At 40.6% G+C, this 23,347-nt stretch overlaps 1 protein-coding gene across 1 annotated transcript in view; it reads right to left on the reverse strand.

The window, feature by feature from the left end:
- Nucleotides 1-9,197: 9,197 nt before the first annotated feature.
- The window catches only part of LOC147638172 (uncharacterized), a 57,434-nt gene continuing 43,284 nt past the window's right edge, over nt 9,198-23,347 (reverse strand). Inside the window, exons 3-5 of the mRNA XM_086798100.1 lie at nt 11,409-11,769; nt 9,823-10,130; nt 9,198-9,749 (exon numbers count right to left, since the gene is read on the reverse strand). Coding sequence (XP_086654226.1) covers nt 9,468-9,749; nt 9,823-10,130; nt 11,409-11,769 — 951 coding nt within the window. The 3' untranslated portion in view covers nt 9,198-9,467. The remainder of the gene's footprint in view (nt 9,750-9,822; nt 10,131-11,408; nt 11,770-23,347) is intronic.

Genomic DNA, 23,347 nt, shown 5'->3' on the forward strand with positions numbered 1-23,347 from the left:
ATTTATTTATGATGATGAAAGTAACACGTTTATAAAAAAATAATCTTTTATGCATACTTCTATGCATGAAAATCAATTATGATAAAAGTAACACTTTTACAATGAAATAATAATCTTTTATGCAAACCTCTATGCATGAAAATCAAATATGATAAAAGTAACACTTTTACAATAAAATAATAATCTTTTATGTATACCTCTATGCATGAAAATCAAATATGATAAAAGTAACACTTTTACAATAAAATAATAATCTTTTATGCATACCTCTATGCATGAAAATCAATTATGATAAAAGTAACACTTTTACAATAAAATAATAATCTTTTATGCATACCTCTATGCATGAAAATCAAATATGATAAAAGTAACACTTTTATAATTTAAAAAAATATTCCTTTATGCATAATAATAATCAATATACATCTTCTATGCATGAAAATGACACTTTTAGAGTATAGAATTGATAGGAATTACTCTTTTAGCATAATAAAAGATAATTCTTATTTCCAAAAATTTTGCTATAACCTCCTTTGTATGGCTGATTATTTTTTAATTTTTTCTACTTAATTTTGTCTTAAAAATTAACTATAATTGATTTAAAGTAATCTATACTAATCAAAATTCACTTATAAAAGAGAAAACATTATAAAAAGTTTACTTCCAATAATTTTCACTTAACTAGGATAAAGAAGGGTTGATTCTAAGAAGAGAGAGGGGAAAAGCCTTTCGATCAAGGCATAACATCCTTTTATCACTTCAAACAATCATAAACATTAGAAAAACATAAAATCAATAAAGAAAAATACAAGAATCTCTACTTACATGATTTCTTTGAGCTTTCCTTTGGCTTGATGGTTTAAGGGTTCAACTTTTGTTTGTAACAAGAGTGGCCACCAATCTTTGGAAGAGGGAAATGTCAAAAACTAGTGAATTATTAATAAATGCATAGTTCTTGGCTTGGGAGGAGCAGAGTAACAGTGCATAAAACACTATTAAGTTTCAACAAAGGGGAGGGCTTCTATTTATAGGAAAAAGTGAGCCTCTAACCAAGCCAACTGATTCTAGAATTTTCCAGATCATTTTGGTCAATTTTTGACCATTTTTTGGTCAGTTTTGGTCACTTTTTGGATCTAGTTGAAACAGGAGAGAGGAGAGATGAAAATATCTCATTATTTGGGAATTTAAAACTCATTCAAGCATGTGAAATAGGTGCCCTCTTCATGAGGGGAATTCCCCTATGCAGAGGTCAAAAATGCATCATTTCACCTAAATATCTCTCTTTTTTAACTATTAACCTTGTCCTTAGTCAACTCTTCATCTTATGGGAGTATTTACTCATTTTTGGAGGATTTTCCTTTTGTTCTTCTATTTATCTCCTCACTAAATTTGGATGAATCTTATTGGTCCATAGGAACCTTAATTTAAAATTTTAAAAAAATCTTCACTCCCCTAGGATAATGCCTCTTGAACAGATTATACTTAATTTCTAATGCACCTTCTAAAAATCTTTTTCAACTTTTGTTTCAGGGGAACTTATTTTAATAAGATGAGGTATTTTTCTATCTAAAAATATTTAAAATCTGAATATTATCTCTCTAGAATATTTTCTCTCTCTAGGCCAAAACAGGTAGAAACAAGATCTTTTATATTTTTGAAGAGGGGAATGAATTACAGGGGAAGATACTGGACATCATGAGGGTTGGGTGGAGGAATCTTACATTCTACCCCACTTAAAAAACGCGAGATGTCCTCATCTCGCAAGTGGAGTAAAATCTTTTTCATCTTCTTCTTCTTCTTCAATTACTTCCAGCGTTACTGCTTTGGAAGTGGACGGCCGATTTGGGAACAACTCTCTTTGACTTCCCCTATTCTGAGGTGGAGGTCTTGCATTACTTTGGGTTTAAACTGTAGGTTGGATAGAGGGTCTACCTCTGGGACTTCCCTGATTTTTGGCGGATAGAACCGTGATTACTCTGGACGGAAGGGGCTGGAGTCTGGAATCTTGATCCCTGATATTCTTGCCCTGAAAACCTTGATCCAAAAGGAGTTAGGCAATCCATGCTGCAATGTCCAAATCCTTGACAGTTATAGCATTTCACTCTCTTGCTCAAGGGTGGAACTTCTGAAGTTGAATTCCAAGGGATTGAGTTTCGAAAAAAGGACATTTCTTCTATTTTGGAACTTCCCATATCCTGGGTTTGACCCTGATATCTCTTTAGGTTGAGGAAGGTTGGAATCATCTTCTGGAAATAAAAATCTTTTGAAAGGCGATGGTGCTGGCTTTGGCAAGACTTTGACATCAAAGGCTTTGGCGAAATCCTTCGCCATCTGAACTACTTCGGCCATAGAAATAGGTTTGGCATTCTTGACTAAAGTATCTAATGGCTCGTTCATTCCCCGAATGAACGTGGCCATCAGCTGCACTTCATCCAATTGAGGAGAATATTTAAGGAGAAGGGCAAAAGCCTGATGGTACTCTTCAATTTTTCGGGTTTCCTGTTTTAGTTCCAAGAACTCATTCATCTTGATTTCAAGAAAGCCTGGGGGACAAAACCTCTTTCTGAGGTAAGCCTTGAGATCGATCCAAGTTTGGGTATTTCGGTCGAGATGGGTTGTCTCGCAATGGTTTCTCCACGCCACTCTAGCTGTCTCCACTATCTTTAGCCTTGCAAGACCCATTTTGCTCTTCTCATTGTACCCGATGACATCGAAGTATTCTTCCATTGATTCGATCCACTTCTCCATAGTCTTGCCCAAGTTTTTCCCTTCACCCTCCAAGCTGCGAACTATGAAGAGTTTTATGAACATCCAGGTCGAGCTCTTCTTTATCGAGTTGGGGGTTAACATTTCTACCACGACGACCTCGGTCCATGTTCCTATCAATACGAAAATTCTTGTTAAGTCTCTTTATTTATGATTCAATCCGAATTTTGATTCAACTAATTCTAGGGTTCTCTAAATAGGTCGGCTCCCCACAGAATCAAGGGATAAAGATACTCATATAGAACACATTATCAGATAACAAATCATTTAGAATATCTCATTAATATCTTTATCACAATAATGATCCATTAGACTAAATTTTTCCATCTGAACAGTCCTCCATGGGGATTTCAATTTTTCAGATTTTTAATTTATCATCTCTTAACTTGATCCACTGATCAAAAGTTAACAGTAGCAATCTGCCACACAGCACAATCCACTAATCTCATAGTGATTGGCTGAAGTCATTAACGTCATTCTAGCTATGAACATTATCAGAGGGACTCGTCCCATTCATCCTCATTGCGGTTTTGCTCAGCTTATTACATTTCAACCAATTTTCAGGGATCATCATTTTTCAATCAGAATCCAAATCAACTCATCAGTTCTTAACCACATTTGAATTCATCAACTGGATAGCATTAATGCTTATAATTTCAAGTCTTAGATTTACTCGTATATACAGCCAGTAAAGAGCTGCAGTTATACCCTCGGTATATACAGGTAGTCATGGTTCTTGGAACTTTAAGGTAAATACCATCATGTCTAGGCCTCAAGCAAGTCAGGGATTCCATACAATTGCGGTACTTCCGTCTGAAGACCCAATTACCAATTTACGAATTTCAGTTTGAATATCAAATTGTATGAATTTTATCACACAATTACGACCTTTTAGTACCTCTTGATAAATTTTTGACATAATTGGCTTCTCGGTTGATCCTCATTAGCCAAATAGCTCTGATACCAACTGTGAGATCCCTGTCCCCACCGTGCAACGGATTCGGGGTTGCTAGCAGCGGAAGTAGCACTTCTTGCACGGGGTAGGGTCCCACACTCGGGGCCTCGCCGCCCACGGATATCCGGACTAGAGACTAATCCATCGGTTTTTCCAAAACCGAACCCGAAAAACTTCCTTTGCCCGGAAAGCACAGGCGATTCCACCAGGATAACTTTTTCCTAACGTAGTCAAAAGACTTAACTAACTGAACTGATCTGACCGAACTTGTAAGTTCCATAGTCAAATCAAGGGACAGATTGCACTTAGATCATAGAGACCAACGCTTTTTTCCTCATCGTCGAGAGGCACAACCGTTGATCCTTTTTCCATAGAACAATTTTTGTCCGGGATTTACTTCATCTATCGAACTAAACAGAAAATTGAGTCTCGATTTAAGGATCCATTAGTCCAGCCTAACCCCATCCAGTCCCATGGGTTAGCCAACCGCCCAACCACTGTAGTAATGGGATCCAATTCGAAATTTGGTTATGTTTTGTCCCGGGTACCAAGGAAAAGAGTTCCCGGAAGTTCATGCAAACATAAAACTAGTCACACCACTTACACACCCAATATGAAATTGCCTTTTTCTCAGCATCAGCTAACTTTAAAACAATCCTTTAATGAAACCATTATGTCACTGATGACAATCCTGAAAATCTCTGGTTGAATCCATATTTCCAATCATACATTCATCGGTGCACTTATGGCATCATTGGCAACCAGAACGCTCACCACCTGTTCACTCAGGGGCCTTTTCAATAGTTCCTATTTCATAGTACCCGACAATATTTCACATATAAAAATCAAGATGGAATCCTCCTTGAAGATCAGCAAGATCAATCAACAGATCCATATAAGAGAACCATGGACTCATCCGTTGAGGACCAGCAAGATCAATCAACCAGATCCATGCCCGGTTTCAGAAAACAACTCTTACTCCTTGATCCAATATCTCCCACGACGCACGTGTGGGTATCTTCGGCGACCTAGAGCCCGAGCACCATATGGTCAGCACCCTCTAGGATGCTTCGTAGGTCACCTAGCGCTTCACTCTCATAGGCCGCTTCCTTGGTCTCTCATCCATCGTACTAGAAGCTCTAAATCGAACCGAGGCTGATCAAGACCTCGGCTAACCTTGCTACGCGAGACGTCTGCCATTGACTCTCCGTTCAGCAGTTGCAAATTTATCAGTTAGGTCTCCACGATCTTAATCACAAGATGGTCAAAATGCTTCCCCAGCATTCTTGACATAAAACAGTCATTTACAAACAGGTCACAAATACAGTTTCTATATTGAACTCTTGTCTTTTCACATTATTCCACATTATTCCATATTATTTAATCCAATTTCAATTCATATGAGTATCCATTCTTGACCAGATACATCATTTTCTATTCCATCACATAGGATTCATTCACTTCACGTAACATCCATTCCTATCTTTCTTAATTTACATTACGTCTCCTCACATCCATTTCTCATTATATCTCATTCGTTCAGATCTTATATTATTCATTCACATTCTGATTCACATGACATCTCATCTCATCCATTCGCTCATATCGACTTCATATCCATTCACATTCATATTTGCATTCATTATTCCACACACACATCCACATTCGTACATCCACATTCACATCTACATTTATACATCCATTTTCACATCCACATTCGTACATCCACATCCATTTTCACATCCACATTCATACATCCACATCCAAATCCACATTCATATATCCACATCCATATCTACATTCATACATCCACATTCACATTCACATCCACATTCCACATCCTTATTCACATTTACATACATCCACATCCACATTCCATTCATATGTAGACATCCATATCCACTTTTCCTATCCTTATTCACATTTTTATACATCCACATCCACGTTCCATTCACATCCAGACATCCATATCCACATCCTCATATCTATTTATAGAATACAAGAGAATTCTTATTTTTGATATAAGATTTCTTTATGCATTTATTTATGCATAAATTCCAATTTAAGGAGACTAACACTTTTGAAATAAAAAATCAATCTTTTATGCATCTTCTTATACATAAATTCATTTTAAATGAGAATGGCACTTTTGAATAGAAAATCAAATCTTTAATGCATCTTCCTATGCATAAAATCAAAATTGACAAAAATAACTCTTTTGAACTATAAATAGATTTCTTTATGCATCTTTCCATGCATAAATCCAATTTAGTAAAAATTACACTTTTAGAATAAAAGAATTTTTCTTATGCATCCTATCTATGCATAAAATTATTCATGATGAAAATCACTCTTTTACTATAAAAAAATATCTTTTATGCATATAATTATGCATACAATCATTTATGATGAAAATCACTCTTTTAATATAAAAGAATTTCTTTTATGCATCTAATTTATGCATAAAATCATTTATCATGAAAGTAATACTTTTATAAAAAAATAATCTTTTATGCATACTTCTATGCATGAAAATCAATTATGATAAAAGTAACACTTTTAGAATGAAATACTAATCTTTTATGCATACCTCTATGCATGAAAATCAAATATGATAAAAGTAACACTTTTACAATAAAATAATAATCTTTTATGCATACCTCTATGCATGAAAATCAATTATGATAAAAGTAACACTTTTACAATAAAATAATAATCTTTTATGCATACCTCTATGCATGAAAATCAAATATGATAAAAGTAACACTTTTACAATAAAAGAAAATTATTCCTTTATGCATAATAATAATCAATATGCATCTTCTATGCATGAAAATGACACTTTTAGAGTATAGAATTGATAGGAATTACTCTTTTAGCATAATAAAAGATAATTCTAATTTCTAAAAATTTTGCCATAATCTCCTTTGTATGGCTAACCATTTTTTAATTTTTTCAAATTAATTTTATCTTAAAAATTAACTCTAATTGATTTAAAGTAATCTATACTAATCAAAATTCACTTATATAAAAGAGAAAATATTATAAAAAGTTTAATTCTAATAATTTTTACTTAACTAGGATAAAGAAGGGTTGATTCTAAGAAGAGAGAGGCGAAAAGCCTTTCGATCAAGGCATAACATCCTTTTATCACTTCAAACAATCATAAACATTAGAAAAACATAAAATCAATAAAGAAAAATATAAGAATCTCTACTTACATAATTTCTTGGAGCTTTCCTTTGGCTTGATGGTTTGAGGGTTCAACTCTTGTTTGTAACAAGAGTGGCTACCAATCTTTGGAAGAGGAAAATGTCAAAAACTAGTGTATCATTAATAAATGCACAGTTCTTGGCTTGGGAGGAGTACAGTAACAGTGCATAAAACACTATTAAGTTTCAACAAAGAGGAGGGCTTCTATTTATAGCAAAAAGTGAGCCTCTAACCAAGCCAACTGATTCTAGAATTTTTCAGATCAGTTTGGTCAATTTTTGACCATTTTTTGGTCAGTTTTGGTCACTTTTTGGATCTAGTTGAAACAGGAGAGAGGAGAGATGAAAATATCTCATTATTTGGGAGTTTAAAACTCATTCAAGCATGTGAAATAGGCGCCTTCTTCATGAGGAAAATTTTTCCATGCAGAGGTGTCAAAAATGCATCATTTCACCTAAATATCTCTTTTTTAACTATTAACCTTGTCCTTAGTCAACTCTTCATCTTATGTGAGTATTTACTCATTTTTGAAGGATTTTTCTTTTATTCTTTTATTTATCTCCTCGTTACATTTGGATGAATCTTATTGGTCCATAGAAACCTTAATTTGAAATTTCAAAAAAATCTTCACCTCCAGGCTAATGCCCCTTGAATAGATTATACTAAATTTCTAATGCACCTTCTGAAAATCTTTTTTTTGAACTTCTGTTTTAGGAGAACTTATTTTAATAAGATGAGATATTTTTCTATCCAAAAATATTTCAAATCTGAATATTATCTCTCTAGAATATTTTCTCTCTCTAGACCAAAACAAATAAAAACAAGATCTTTTATATTTCTGAAGTGGAATGAATTACAAGGGAAGATACTGGACATCATGAGGACTGAGGAGAACCCATCCTCATGTCCATCTACTTTGCACTAGTTATCTATCCTCACATGCAATTGTCCCACCATCCTCTCCTGCTGTAAGACTCCGAGAACAGCACAAGCATGCCACCTATGCGATTATATGCCAATGAACTTTTGTGGAGACAAACTCATCACTAGCTTGCACTATGTAGGTTCTATATAGGTAGCCCATTGTAACATTTGGATAGTGTCAACATTGTGTTAGCATTAACCGTGTATGATTTTTTACCTGTATAAGCTCTATTATGTTCTTGCATACAAACTGTAACGGTGGTTGTTGGATTCTTTGATAACTTCCAACCATAACACTCTTGTTTATCAAGAGAGAAATTCCTTATATTACTTCATAATATGTTGACATGTTTGGAATAAATTGTAGTATGGATGGTTTACAATGCCATTACTTATAATAATCTATTCACTAGGTTGCTCAATATGACTTTATGATATACAAAGACTTTATGCTCGTCATACTTAGTTTAAATTGTTTGAGGACAAACATTCATTATATTGACTTACAAAGACTTCCCATCTTAAAATATCTTCACATTATAATGTACATAGGTAAAACTGTGTAATGATAATAAGAGATGAACAATAGAATAGTTGTGCTATCAATGTGTCTTTGTGTGTGTGTGTGTGTGTGTGTGTGTGTGTGTGAGAGAGAGAGAGAGAGAGAGAGAGAGAGAGAGAGAACAAATTAATTTTAGTGAAAAAGAGGCTCTCTTGCCAAAGTGTAGAAAAGCATGGCAAGTGTGCGGACAAAATAATGTTAAATGCCTCTCTCTCTCTCTCTAAGAGAACACAATTTTTTGCTCTTTGACATCACACAATAAAGAGGCCCTTTGGATCTTTTGCAAGACGTTGATTTTTTTTCTGAAACCACATAGACCCTTTGTGTGTGTGTGTGTGTGTGTGTGTGAGAGAGAGAGAGAGAGAGAGAGAGAGAGAGAGAGAGAAGAGAGAAGATGAGAGAATGTGTGTAAAGATTTTGCAGAATCTTCAAAATTTGATGTGTCGTAACATTTTCTATTTTGATACTGCTAAGGTTTTTAGGTTCTTTTTTAACTTTTAAAAAAAAAACATATACTCAACTCTCTCTCGCGCCTTTAGAAAAATTCCTCTGTTCTTTTTTTAGAAGCCCCTTTGGGGGGGATGCAATGCAAGCACTGCACCACTCACAACACCATGGATGTCAGGGTTTGAACGCGGGTCCATTCATTTGGGTACGGTAGAATGGCCCGGGCTAGACCACTCGCGCTAGAGCCCGCTGACAGATTCTCCTCTTTTTTGGTATTCCATCATCCACACTCAGTTTTTGGTCATTTAAACAGAAATATGCATGCAAACAAACATCAAATGATACCAAATCTTGTGCTACTAACTTGGCTTAAAACGTTCTCTTACCAGTGTGCCATTACTAAAAATGCCACTGTAAAGCTGGCTTTTCCCACCCAAGTTTGCAAGATATGTTCTTATCGAGATCGGTTGCATAACAAACTTATCACACAAACTTATATGACAAAACACAATTCTTTATGCTCCTATAACCAAGTCCCTTGTTTTTTTTTTGAATTGGAAACGATTTCGAATAAAATCAGCTGTGGATGCATGAAAGTAGCTACATGTTTTTATATGAGACACGAGTGCGTGGCATTTTTCCACTCAGCTGGTACCTGGGACCTTGGATGCCCCATGTCCATGTCTTGGAACCCGACCGTACAGAGACCTTTTCAGATTCAATAGACAAATCCTCCTCCCCATCTACACGGACACTAGCTTCCCCTGTTTCTCTATACATGTCATGTTCCAGCACCGCTTGTTTAGCAGGAATCATTACACCTGGTACCATGCTCTGCCCACATGCTTCTTCACCTCCCACATCTTTGAAGGATGGAACTACCTGATACATATGCCAAGTCCAGAGTGTCAGTAGGTGTATATGAGAACATTACTCCTAAAACCAATCAAATTACCTGATCCGACTTCTTTGGAGATAACTCTTTGGAAAGTATGGTGGTGGGTGACCCCATCTCAACGCCCATCACCAATGCTTGCTTCTCCTTGACCAAGCTGATTTCTACTGCTGCCACCTTATCACTTGACTTCATCGCCTCATCCGGTTCAGAATGACTGGTCTGATGCATCTTCAGCTCTTCCTCTCCATTCCCAATGTCTATCTCTGCTCCAACTTTGCTCTGTTGCTCTAAATTGTACTGCTCCTCCATCAACATGTCCATGTGAGAAAGTGATCGCTGACATTTGAGTTTCTTGAACCCACCAGCTTAGGTTCCAGAAGAACGGCACCCACCAATCAAGAAAAGAGGAAAGAAGTTAAGCATTGATAAGACAGCCACAATCTACATCAAATGAAAGCCAGAAAACAACACCCGATTGAAACCAAAATCAAGGCATTCATCATGCTCAAGGACACCATGTTGGTTCCACGTGAATATTTAGGTTCCTCCCTTCAGTCCCCTGCCTCAACTCCCACCAGACTGAGCTCGTGTCTTGCCTCCAGCTACCCAAGCCCTATGGAGTCTTGGAGCCTTCTGCCTCCACCCTTAAGGAGGTGACGCTGACAGCAGGATCAATGTCACCAATGTACACGATAAACATGTGAGATGTTCACCACGAAATGCCTCCTCAAAGACTAGAAGGATAGAGAAACTCTGCCCCCACTTACCTTGCCTGGTTAAGCTTAGGTACTTGGATTAATCATGGTCTCAGGTCTAGGGTTGAATCCCTTGAAAGCTAAAGAGCACAACACCCAAGTAGAATCACGATTGACGAAACCAAACCATGCGAGTGTGGCAGCCCTGACATGAGATAAAACTCATATGACAGCACACGCCTGTCACACCTATCCACAAGAAAAGGCCTGTTTTTAATGTGATTGATGCTATTCTCGGACTGTACGCATGCTTGGGAGTAATTCAAAATGCTTGCAAATTAGTTTCTTCATTGTATTAACACCACCATCCAACCACAGCTCGGTCCAGGGAAACCCTGACCGTGCACATCCCCCAAACCCTGACGTCCCAACTACCAAATGTTTGGCTACAGCTTGGTCATGGCCTGATCTGGGTCGTGATCTCCTGGAAATCCTCCCAATCAGAGCAAATATGAGCAGTGCACTCACTTATATAGAGGCTTGAAGTCGGTAATAACAGCTAGTAAACGCAGTCTTAAATCACAGTACACTGGGCCCAATTATTTAGATGCCAGGATTCAAACCCTGGACCTGTGTGTCAGCAGGCCATGGTGTAGTAGGAGATGTGAAAGTCCAGGGAGTTTCCACTCAAGACTCTAGCCTGCTTCCTCGAGCCCAATAATTGTAAGCTTAACCTTATATTATTAAAGCCAGGATATAACTGATGGTAAGTCACATCAGTCACTGCACTTACATGAAAAGCAGCGCATTCTACACCTAGATTTCCAACAGGCACATCCTTTGTACTACCCTAAGCGAAACTATATTGCAAAGAATTTCAAAACACAACCAAATAATAAAAAGACAAGAAAATGCATTACTGCAATTCACAAAAGAGTGAGAACCCACCAACATTGCCATGTGAGGTCATGTGATATCCCCTGGCAATTGTAGTTGATTGTTTGCTATCTGGTAGGTTAAATACGACTCCACGCTTCTTGGGAACCGATTCATGGCTTTGAAGGCTAACTGCATTCAAGGTAGAAGCATGCATGGTTGATGTTGGTTTGAGTGGTTCCTCTACAGATCCAGGCAAAGGTAAAGTTTGGGCCTTGGTTGCCTCCTCTTGGGCTTCTAGTTTCTTCACAGGAACTACTTGCTTTGATTTGAAATGCTGTATCCAAGGACTTGCCAACACCGAAGGTGCAAGTAACCATGGTGTTTTAGGGGCTCTGAAACGGAAATCTCCTGGTATCTCTTGTTCATATGGCTGGAAAATAGTGAAAACAGAACCAAGGATTACTCATGCATTTTCCAAGGAAACTCTCTCTCTCTCTCTCTCTCTCTCAGCATTAGCACTTACATGGATGTTTTTTCATTCAACTCTAGTTGGTTTTTTTTAGTGATTTTCCATGATTCAATCACTTCATGGACATATTGTAACTTTTGGTCTCATAGACCCTTTGGTCTTTTGTAGACATTAATAGAACTTTCTTCCTGCTCTCGAGTCTCTAATGAGTGCTCTCGAGTCTCTACTGGGTGCCTAGGTCAGAAGTGCCAAATTCAGGCCTGAGCAACCTCGTTTAGCAACTTGTGCCAGATTGGGGGTGTCCAGATGCTATTCATGTCAAGTTCTAGGCACCTAGTGTAATTCCATAGGTCAGTGTGGAATGCTTGGTTGAACACGATGCTAATCAATACACTTAAATACACCAAGATTTAATGGACAACAAGCTCGATATAAGATGTAATTTGCTGAATTGACAAGATACGCACAATGAGCCGGGATGGCCAGCCCCTCCCTCAAATAGAGTATATTAATCTTGGGAGAATCAAGTACATAGTGTCATGGGCATTTCTGACTAGATTTCCATACCAATGGATTACAGTATTGCAAACAATATGGCTGTCACTGAAGATCTGCAACTCACACTACCCTCTAAAGCGCCCATGTTCCCTACCATCTTCTCTCTATTGTTCCACCAACACATAGTAGTAACAATCTGCCAGAGAGCACGTAGGACAAGAGAACACTACACAGGGTATGTGAACATGGAGACCTGCTACTTGCTTCCATAATTAAGTATTAAAGATTATCAATTTGCAAGCAAAGCCGATGACAACGGAAGTCTTCGCGATGGAAGCGTCTAAGAGTGTTGAAATCTTCAACCTGTCGCGATTCTTCACCGCAAAAGTATTCAAGAGGATGAAGGGAACCCTGGGAAAGCTTCCCCAATTGTTCAACTTGAGAAGGAAAGGCTGAAATTAGCGTTTTCAGCCAAAAGACCCAAAATTATAGTAAATATAAGAGCTGTTTTGCTGAATTTCAGACATTGGGCATGTATCAAGAAGTAAATACAACCTTGAAACACTCTTGGAAGCTTGGAAAACACAGTAGCAAGCTTGGATATAGAGTTGGGAAGGAGAAAGTGTAGAAATTACACCAAAAATTCCTCATGAAGGAGAGCGCCAACTTCTAGAGAGAGAAGGAAGAGAGGGATGATGAGATGTCCACCCTGGGTGTCAGGCAGAGAGAGCAAGTGACTTGTGGTGCAAGCTGGGATGGACACATGGCTCGTTGCTCTCTTTGAGCAAAGGGAATAAGGTCCGGGCGGTGGGCATTGAGCTTTGTCCAATTCAAGACATCAATGTGTGCAAACACAAGGCTGGTCATAATTTATAAGTGAGTTTTGGTAGCCCAAAACTTAACAAAGTGCGTACACACTCACTTATAAATTAATACCATATTCTAAGGTTGTGTTTTGACCAATACTTACCACCTGTCACATGCCACATAACCATGTCGGCAAACACTTATCACATGCAGGGTTCACAGGCGGACGTCCCCTTAACCTAAACTACACATTTTTCAAGCAAGCATGAAAACAGCATGCAAATTCAATTTGCAAGCAAGCACATAAAGATGATATGCAATGCAGCATTGGTATGAACAATCCCCGTTCATGATACTATACTAAAATAGACACGTTCCAAGTAAGTACACGAGGTACCGTACCCATTGGAATACCAATCTTCCACATGTTTCCGGGCATGTACTCACAGGCACAAGTCCCAACAGAAAGTGAAGTCCACAGTATCACATGAGTGGCATCAATCCTCGGCATTTGCAACAACTGCCATGGACGCCAGTCTAGTGTATATACATAATGAGAAAGCACAGGTGGACCAATTGAGTGGCCAAATGGTGACACCCAGACCATAAACTATCCACATGCTTTAAAATCTAATCCCGGCCGTTAATAAATTCTTAGCCAACTTTATAGTATCACATGAGTGGCATCAATCCTCGACATATGCAACTACCATGGACGCCAGTCCAATGTATATACATAATGAGAAAGCATGGGTGGACCAATTGGGTGGCCAAATGGTGACACCCATACCATAAACTATCCACGTGCTTTAAAATCTAATCCTGGTGTTTCTCACTGATTTCCCTCTCAATGGAATGGCAATGATAGACCAATAGGCAATGCCATGGGAGACGTGCAATCACCCACCAGAGTTTCCGGGTACAAACACCAACTCTCAAATGGTCACGGGGACACACAGAACACCACTCTACCGAGTAAACCTTCACTCTCACTCTCTCACTTCTCACTTTGCACCTATCCACTATCTCACTCACTCTCTCATACATAGGCAGCATGTTCAGTAGAACACAGATACTACAGACTTAATTCACATAATGTAGAGAACAACTCAGAACAACGATGAAATGGCAAGCTTGCTCTTAGTTATATTCCAAAAGCATTTCAAACTAATACAAAGCAATTGCCCAACACAGACTGACATGTCCTGAGTACTATCACTATAACAATTGCCCAACACAGACTGACATGTCCTGAGTACTATCACAGACTGACATGTCCTGAGTACTATCACTATAACAAGCTTCATGACACAAGTGTCAACTATCAGTTGAAAGCATACAACGACTGCACCCTTCATGCATTCCTTCTATCTGAGCATCTATCTCTATTCCTGCCTAACTCTGCATTAGGTACCCTTTTACGGTGAGTCTTCTTGTTCTTGACAATGGCTCTCTAGTGGTTACAGTTCCCCACCTCCACATGTGTGATACCGAGGTGGTGATCACGACATGGGAATCATGTTGCTGGCACCTTCTGCCACCATTGAGCTACTGGGCGCAACACCTGGCACACCCAGTGCTTGAGCTTCTGCTCCTAAACCAGTTTCCTTGACAAATTTCTCTTTGAATCTTATGAGCATTTCCGAGGGAATATGGTCCGAGATGTATATGTCATCCGAGTAGGTGGCGTGCTTCTGTTTCCTCTTTAGTTTTTCTGCCTGTTCTTCTGAGCAACCCAGACCCTTCTTGTCGGTTTGTGGTGTCTTCTGATCAAAGACTTTTGTTACCGTTTTGCCCTAGAATTTTCTTTTCCACCATTGGTATCGGTCTCCACTCAACCTCTACAGCTTCTTCATACTCTGTTGGATCATCTGTAGGTGAGCTTTACACCTTTTCCGCTTCCAAGTCTCTGGTACCTCACTTCCAGACATTGACACTTGTGGGTGGTTGCATTCTAGGTGGGAGCATCCTCCTTCCCTCCGAGCGTCTATGAGAATAAGAATTGTGAGCATGGGTGTGCCAAGAGAAGAGGTTTCCTGGTAAGAATTGACCTTATTCTGTCTGCATTCTGAAAATATGGTGGTAGCTCTTTGTTAGCCCTCATCAGCAGCTCAGAGAACATCACATGTGAAGCTTCAAAGAATGGATTGTCCAGGCTGGCCCACAGAGCTGCTAAGCTATTGACCAATCGATCTCTTTGAGGTGCTCATGCTCTTTGTGCATGGCTTGGTTGGCGTCATTCAATTTCCAGACCTCAACCAATAGCTCTCCTCTTTCATTTCTAGGTACTCCGAGTGACAGCATTGTTGTGCTCTCAATGGCTAACTGGCCTTTACCTTTGTGAGTTCTGCTCGAAGTCTGGCCACTTCTTCCTTTGCTTCCCTTAGCTCTATCTTCCATTGTAGCCTTGTCTTCTAGGTCTATTGCACCCTTTCTGCCATCTGCTTTGCCTCCTCTATTTGCATTTGGAGGGCGGCTCTGTAATTTTCCCAATCTCCGGACCCTTCTTCTCTAAGATGATTCTCATTTTCCATTCAGTGCTGCATTTCTAATTCCAATGCGTTCAGCTCATTAATGGTGTGTCTATTTCAAATTTAGTACTCCTTTCAAGCATTTGTTTGTACTCCTCAGCTTGATCTTTAGTCTTATCTCTATCTTGGAGGGCTTCTCTCAATATATCTGCATATTGTCTAGAGGGTGTGGCATCCTGCAACTCCTGCTACAACACCTTGTTTCTTTCAGCTAACTTCTTCGCCTCCGTTTCCCAGTGCTCCGCTTTCCAAGTGATGGTCTTCAGTGCTTGTGCCAAATTACTTGCTTTCCTTTTCTTGAAGTACTTGTTTTGGGGGACTCTTGGCCTAATGGCTGTTGCTGGTGCTGGCTGTTGTTGCGGCCCCCTGTCTCCATCATCATCTTTATCTAAGTCATGAATGACCTGTTGCAGTTTGCAAGACATCTGTTCCTAAATTTCTATCAGGGCTTGCAGCGCCTAATCCCAGACCTCTTTTATGGGGAATTACTGCATATAAGTAGGATGAGTGGATCTATTATGTATGGTATTGTCTTGAGGACAAGATTGGTCTGTACTTAGACCAAGGGATTGATCCACTCATGGATCTACCCATCCTAGATGCAGAGAGCTTGTCAAGGGCCTTGGCTAGGCAAACCTTGGTGGTATGGGACACAGGGTTGACATGCATGGATCTATGATGGACAGGAGCCTTACCCCTACGCTCGGAGGCAATCCTATTGGTGGGATCTATGGTTGGGTGGTGAGTCTAAGCTTGCAACCTGAATTTGGACTATTAAATTGTGTGTCTCATCTTTAGAAGATCTTGGGAGAATTCTACCGCGAGAAACTCGATTTCTGTCATGTGAATCCTTTACAATGGCCTACAGGCAGGGTTCTCTATGTGCCTAACGAGGGAGGAGAGAAGTTCACTAATGCAAGATTTTTCAACCGAAAAAAAAAATAAGATACAAATATGTAGCATTCCGCCATCACGTTTGCATGTCCAAGAGGTCAGGAGCACTCACAAACACTTGACCACCAGCCACACTGCACGCATGCTCACAGTTATGAAGGCTTCCAGCCTTATTTCTCCCAATGCTTTCAATGTCTTCACAGGCTATCTAACCTTGCTTCATTCAAGTCAGGTGACAAGGATGTGACTACCAATCACACAAGGCTTAGAATAGCAACCTCCACAAGTTCAATGCTCGCAGCGCACAAAATGTCCATGAACCTTGGTCATAAGTTCGTGATAGCATCTGCTATCTACCATTCTATGGCTAAGCCATAAAGTACACACAGCCAATTGCCGTATCTCATGGTAACATATTCATGATACATATCCAATTCCAGTCACAAACGAGTTCCAAGAATTGCTTTACCAAGCCATCATCATGGAAAGTTCTCCAGAACCGATAGAGAACCCACATGATATATATGGTAGCTCCATGCATATCCTATGCCTTTCTGAGATGCTATTCATAGCACTCTGATTTTAAGATGTTCATGGCTGTCCGCCGCATTCATACACACAAAAAAAACATTGTTGCAAGTACTTTGACGTGGACATTCCTGCAAACCTACATGCAGTCCATGCTGTGTTTTGCAGCCTTACATGCTTTAAGCATCGAATGCTTTTGACCATAAAGCATTCCTTGCCCACAATAAGGATAGGCTGCTACAGAACTTTCGACCAAAAATGATGCTCTAAACATCACTTGTTTCATGGCTGCAACAAAATGATAACTTCATGACGGTATTGTCAAATACATATCATCTGACATGTATAATATCATAAAAGTCTTAAGTACCAGATGGAGTCCACCCCATCTGCCTTTCCGAATGTGCCACCTGTGAGCTGCCCTTTGTGTACACACCAGGCCGAGCAGATGCATTTCCATATATCTGATCCCTCTCTGCCAGTTTGGAACTGCCCGCACATAAGAGAAACTTCAAGGAGGCCCTTCTGGGACTTGCATTAGGCAGAAAAGACCTAAGAAGATTAACAAAAAGAAGCTCTGCCCAAGCCTATTCCCGATTGTGCACTACCTGCATCGGCCACGTCCATGGCACGAATGTTATCCAATCCTCCCGCATCTTTGGGAAGGTAGCAAGTCTTCCAGCTAATCTTAGCATAACCATTGTTCCAAAGCTCTGTTCTGAGGAGCTTCTCCAAGTGATCTAGTTGTCTGTTGGACTGCCGCCAACAGCATAAAAAATAAAAAGCGCTGGCCCAAAGGACTTTGTTAATGAGGATGAATTTTCCGGACAAGCTAAGGAAAAACGTTACATATCTTGTATTGACGGGATTTCTCTAGGGACATGTGCGTAATTGGGAATTTGCGAGTCTAGAAGACTTAACCGGCATTTGAGGTGGTCAATGTGAAGATGGGAGGCTTAAAGAATGCTCCAAGGCATCAATTGAACATTTATTTATGAAAGGCCCAAAAAGGGGGTTTTGGTAAGCACCATAACTTTAGGCTGTCTACACAGCATTTTGAGGATTACAAACACAATGAGAAAAGCTTTAAATGTGGCAGTAAAGATCGTGTGCTTGCCAAATGCCTAGAGAACCCCAAGGATGCAGAGGCTAATGTGGCAAAGCCTCATGTTACTGTGGCGCCTTGCAAAAACAAATTAATCATGGCTTTCAAGTGGCACGGTACTCCCTGTAGTATCTACAGCAATAGAGTGCTCACGGCCTTCATGTACAAAGCTGAATTCCTTCTCCTTGTAAGCCTTCTTTGGTTCCAGACGTTGATGCCAACAACACATCACATCCCGTGAAGGGAGCCATAAAAAAGTTTATATTATGATCAAGATAATCTTGTATTTGTATGCTTAGTTTACCGACTATGGGTTTCAAATGCACCCCTTTGCCCTCAAAGGCTACATCTGTCGGAATGCATAGCGGAAATGAGACAAACTGTTGTGAGAGAGTAAACGCAGAAGTGTAGAGAGAGAGAAGTTGTATAAACTCTGCTATATACACTGAAGATCTGGTACATAATGATACAATGAAGTGTGGTGTAATATGCAGCAAAAGTCTTCGTATTGGAGGATCCTGTCACACAAATGCTCACACCGTCTTCTGTATCCTGAGTTTCGCGAGTTTAGCAATCCATGAGAGAAAGAGATGAGAACTGTACACCAGATTGGGTCCCAAATTACCCACTGAAGGGCCCCCTATCCCGTTACCGAGATAGTATTTGCTTTATTACTTTAGAGAGAATGACTGTGGACTATAGATAAGCCAAACGCAAGATCTCAGAGGATCGGAAGCCAGGCTGAACTGAACACAGCTATAGAAACACCACAATGAACTGATCTCCAGCCTATGCACTCTTCCCAAAGGCATGAGGAAGGGCTGCACACCTGAGGCTGAGAAAGGACTGTAGTGGACTGTTCTAAGCTATGAAAGAATACTGAAAATGCTTATGAATGCTGTGTTACCTTCACCAAATGGTTGGGGCAGATGTGGATGATGAACGGAAGGCTGAGAACTACTGTAGGACTGAAACGCAAGACTGTAGGGGGTACTGTGCACAGGCCGGCTGCTGGATATGCAGAAAACGCAGGTGTACTTGCTGGGAACTGGCCTGTGGATGGCTGTATGGCTGCGTTGAAGACTGTGGATGGCTGTACTGCTGTGCTGAAGACTGTGGACTGCTGTAGGCAAAACACAGATGCTCAGAGGTGCTGAAGAGGCAAACGCAAGCCTGATGTGAAGAGGGGACTACTGCTGCAGGCGGGTATGCTCCTAGGGCTGAGGAAGAAGGCGCCAGGATACTAAGCACAAAGCTTGCCTATTTATACTAGTTGGGAGTTGATCAAAGTTGGTTGTCTTGACATAAAGTTATTAAACTTTATGTTATAAAATGGCATTAAATGCTAATAAAATACTATAAAATATTGAAAAAATACCAGATAAATCATAGTTAATTTCCTAAGGCTTCTGTGATGTTCTAAGTGATGCACAGGCATATGAATGCATGTTATGCAAAATGCAAAGTGCTTTTGATGCAAACACTAAGGCTTCTACTCACCCTACATACATGAATGATTCTCTCCAAGTGGGTTAAGGGACTTGACCGACTGACTGACCCGCTAAGGCTGAGAAATGACGTAGCTCGTGTATAACTTATCATGGACTGAGGATATACAATGGGGTCACGGCATACGACAAACATCATCCTATTGGGTTCTAATAATGTAAAGATGTTGCACTGCTAATGATGAGCCATCTTGTCACCATGCACTGAGTGCAAAGTGCATGTGACATTCCCTCCTGCTTAGCTTGGCGGTAGGTTCATGGCTTCCAAGTAGTCCGCCAATAACTAGGGGTACTCTTGAAAGAACTGCTCGTCTAGCCATACGGCTTCGTGGGTACCTCGATCTCGGAATTTCGTATAGAACTGACGTATCCGTCGACCGGAACCATGCTTCCAACGATGAAGAAGGATCTCCTCAAGCTCGATGACTTCTGCTTCGTCTACCACGTCTGGCTGCTGTTCATCTGAAACATCAAACACTTCTTGACCAACACATGGTTTTTGCTAAGAAACATGGAAAACATCATGCATTGTCCAACTAATAGGCAACTTTAACTTCATGGAGTTATCACTTAACTTCTTAACTATTGGGAAAGGTCCAAAACTACAGAATGAAAGCTTGGGACAATGTTTGCCCACTTGTTTCAATCTTTGTTTCATGATACGCAAATAGACCATATCCCCTTCCTTGAAGTGGACATCTCGTCTAGACTTATTTGCCTGTCTGTGAACTGAATAATGGCCAGGCTCAAAATTGAGGGCCAAACTGGGTTGGGTACCAAACTCTGCGGAATCAACATACTGATCTTCTATGCTAATTAAGTCTTTTCCAAAGATGGTGAGAATGGTAGACTCATGACTTGTCTGGATGCTGGTCTTTCTACTAAGAACATCTACTCTACTGGATTATGCTGACCACGGATGTACTTGATCATTCCTCCAACCTGGTGGAAGAGCTGACCCTGTCTAGTGTACTGAGCACTCCACTGGGACTTGGCATCGTCGAGAGCCACTGAAGTGCTTACCGAGATAGTATTTGCTTTATTACTTTAGAGAGAATGACTGTGGGCTGTAGATAAGCCAAACGCAAGATCTCAGAGGATCGGAAGCCTAGCTGAACTGAACACGGCTATAGAAACACCACAATGAACTGATCTCCAGCCTATGCACTCTTCCCAAAGGCATGAGGAAGGGCTGCACACCTGAGGCTGAGAAAGGATTGTAGTGGACTGTTCTAAGCTATGAAAGTATGCTGAAAATGCTTATGAATGCTTTGTTACCTTCGCAAAATGGCTGGGGCAGATGTGGATGATGAACGGAAGGCTGAGAACTGCCGTAGGACTGAAACGCAGGACTGTAGGGGGTACTGTGCACAGGCCGGCTGCTGGATATGCAGAAAACGCAGGTGTACTTGCTGGAACTGGCCTGTGGATGGCTGTACGGCTGCGTTGAAGACTGTGGATGGCTGTACTGCTGTGCTGAAGACTGTGGACTGCTGTAGGCAAAACGCAGATGCTCAGAGGTGCTGAAGAGGCAAACGCAAGCCTGATGTGAAGAGGGGACTACTGGCTGAAGGCGTGTATGCTCCTAGGGCTGAGGAAGAAGGCGCCAGGATACTAAGCACAAGGCTTGCCTATTTATACTAGTTGGGAGTTGATCGAAGTTGGCTGACTTGACATAAAGTTATTAAACTATATGTTATAAAAATGGCATTAAATGCTAATAAAATACTATAAAATATTGGGAAAATACCAAATAAATCCTAGTTAATTTCCTAAGGCTACTGTGATGTTCTAAGTGATGCACAGGCATATGAATGCATGTTATGCAAAATGCAGAGTGCTTTCTGATGCAAACACTAAGGCTTCCACTGACTCTACATGCATGAATGATTCTCTCCAAGTGGGTTAAGGGACTGACTGACTGACTGACTCACCCGCTAAGGCTGAGAAATGACCTACCTAGCTCGTGGCTGACTTATCCTGGACTGAGGATATACAATGGGGTCACGGCATACGACAAACATCATCCTACTGGGTTCTAATAATGTACAGATGTTGCGCTGCTGATCATGAGCCATCTTGTCACCGTGCACTCAGTGCAGAGTGCATGTGACATGTGGGGGGCAAGGGTACCCTAGGCTGCTCGTCGGCCAGCCTAAAACAGGCCGACAGCCCTATGAGAGCCCACAACTGAGAAAACCTCCAGTCGGCCAGCAGATGTCTAGTCGGCCAAGACCAAGCGTACACATCAAGTTGGCCTGGAGAAAAACAGTAGGCCCGCGACTAGCAAAACTAGGAAAAAATGTCGACAATGAGGAAAAATGGAGACTACTCCTAACTGGGAGGACACACCCACAATAGAGGCCCTCACTCCCTATGGAACAATATGGTACAGACAAGAGATGACTGCTAACACCCCCTCTCAACTCCTAGATGTGGAACCAACCACAGTGAGCTGGAGTGCTGACGGAACATTGCGTAAGGTAGAGACTTCGTGAAGAGGTCCGCTGCATTGTCTTCCGTCGAACAAAACTCTAGCAAGATGTCATCAGCCAAAATCTTCTCACGAACAAAGTGACTGTGAGGTTCCGTCTGTAGAAACCCAATCTCGCCAAGTAACCTCAGCAACGCACCACCTCGCAAGCAACACCACAAGCAGCTCAGTAGAAGACAAAGACAATAGTTGGCTGCCTCTTGCTACTCCAAGAAATAGCTCCTGAGCCAAGGGTAAATCCGTAGCTTGATATAGATCTCCACGTATTTGGATCTCCTCCCCAATCTGAGTCACTCCAACCTCGGAGTCTGACTCGGTCCTGCGTTCTCCCTCCAGTAACATAGAAGAGTCCATGATCCTTCATACCCTGCAAATACCGCAAGATCTGCAATAGTGCATCCCAATGACTCTTCAAAGGTGTCTGCATAAATGAGCTCAAGAGCCCCACTGGAAGACTCAAGTCCAATCTGGTGTTTAGCAACCAAATCAATGAACCGACAAGCTTCTGATACAAGGAGGCATCAACCTGCTCACAAGGATCATTAACTGTAAGTTTAGTATTTGGGTCCATTAACTGTAAGTTTAGTATTTGGGTCCATCGGTGAAGAAATAGGCTTGCAGTTCTCCATCCCAAAGGCCTCTAGCAACTCATGAACATATCGTTGCTAAGAAAGAAAGAAGTCCCTCTAGATCTGCCAAATCTCCAATCCCAAAAAGAAATGGAGTAAGCCTAAATCCGTCATCTCAAATTCCTTTGACACGGCAACCTTCGTCACAGCTATGTGCTCCACATGACCTCTAGTGAGAATAAAATCATCCACATAAAGGATAATCAAGGTGACCATACCGCATTCCTGAAATAGATACAAGTTGTGATCTGCAACTGATCTCTAGAAACATTTTCTAAGAAAGAAAGAATCAATCTTCTGATTCCAAGCCTGTTTAGGACCATACAAGGCCTTCTGTAACCTGTAAACCATCCCCTTCGATCTTGGAATCTCAAAGCCTGGAGGTTTCTCAACATACACCTCCTCCTGCAAGTCACCATTAAGGAACGCAGATTTTACATCCATCTAATACATCAGCCACGGCTGAGAAGAGGCAAGGGCAAGAACTATCCAAATCGTGGTCCTCCTCGCTATCGATGCAAAGGTTTCCTCATAGTCGATGCCAG

This window comes from Cibotium barometz, chromosome 5 (assembly GCF_041138505.1).
Source record: "Cibotium barometz isolate CiBa-2024 chromosome 5, ASM4113850v1, whole genome shotgun sequence".
Lineage (NCBI taxonomy): Eukaryota > Viridiplantae > Streptophyta > Polypodiopsida > Cyatheales > Cibotiaceae > Cibotium > Cibotium barometz.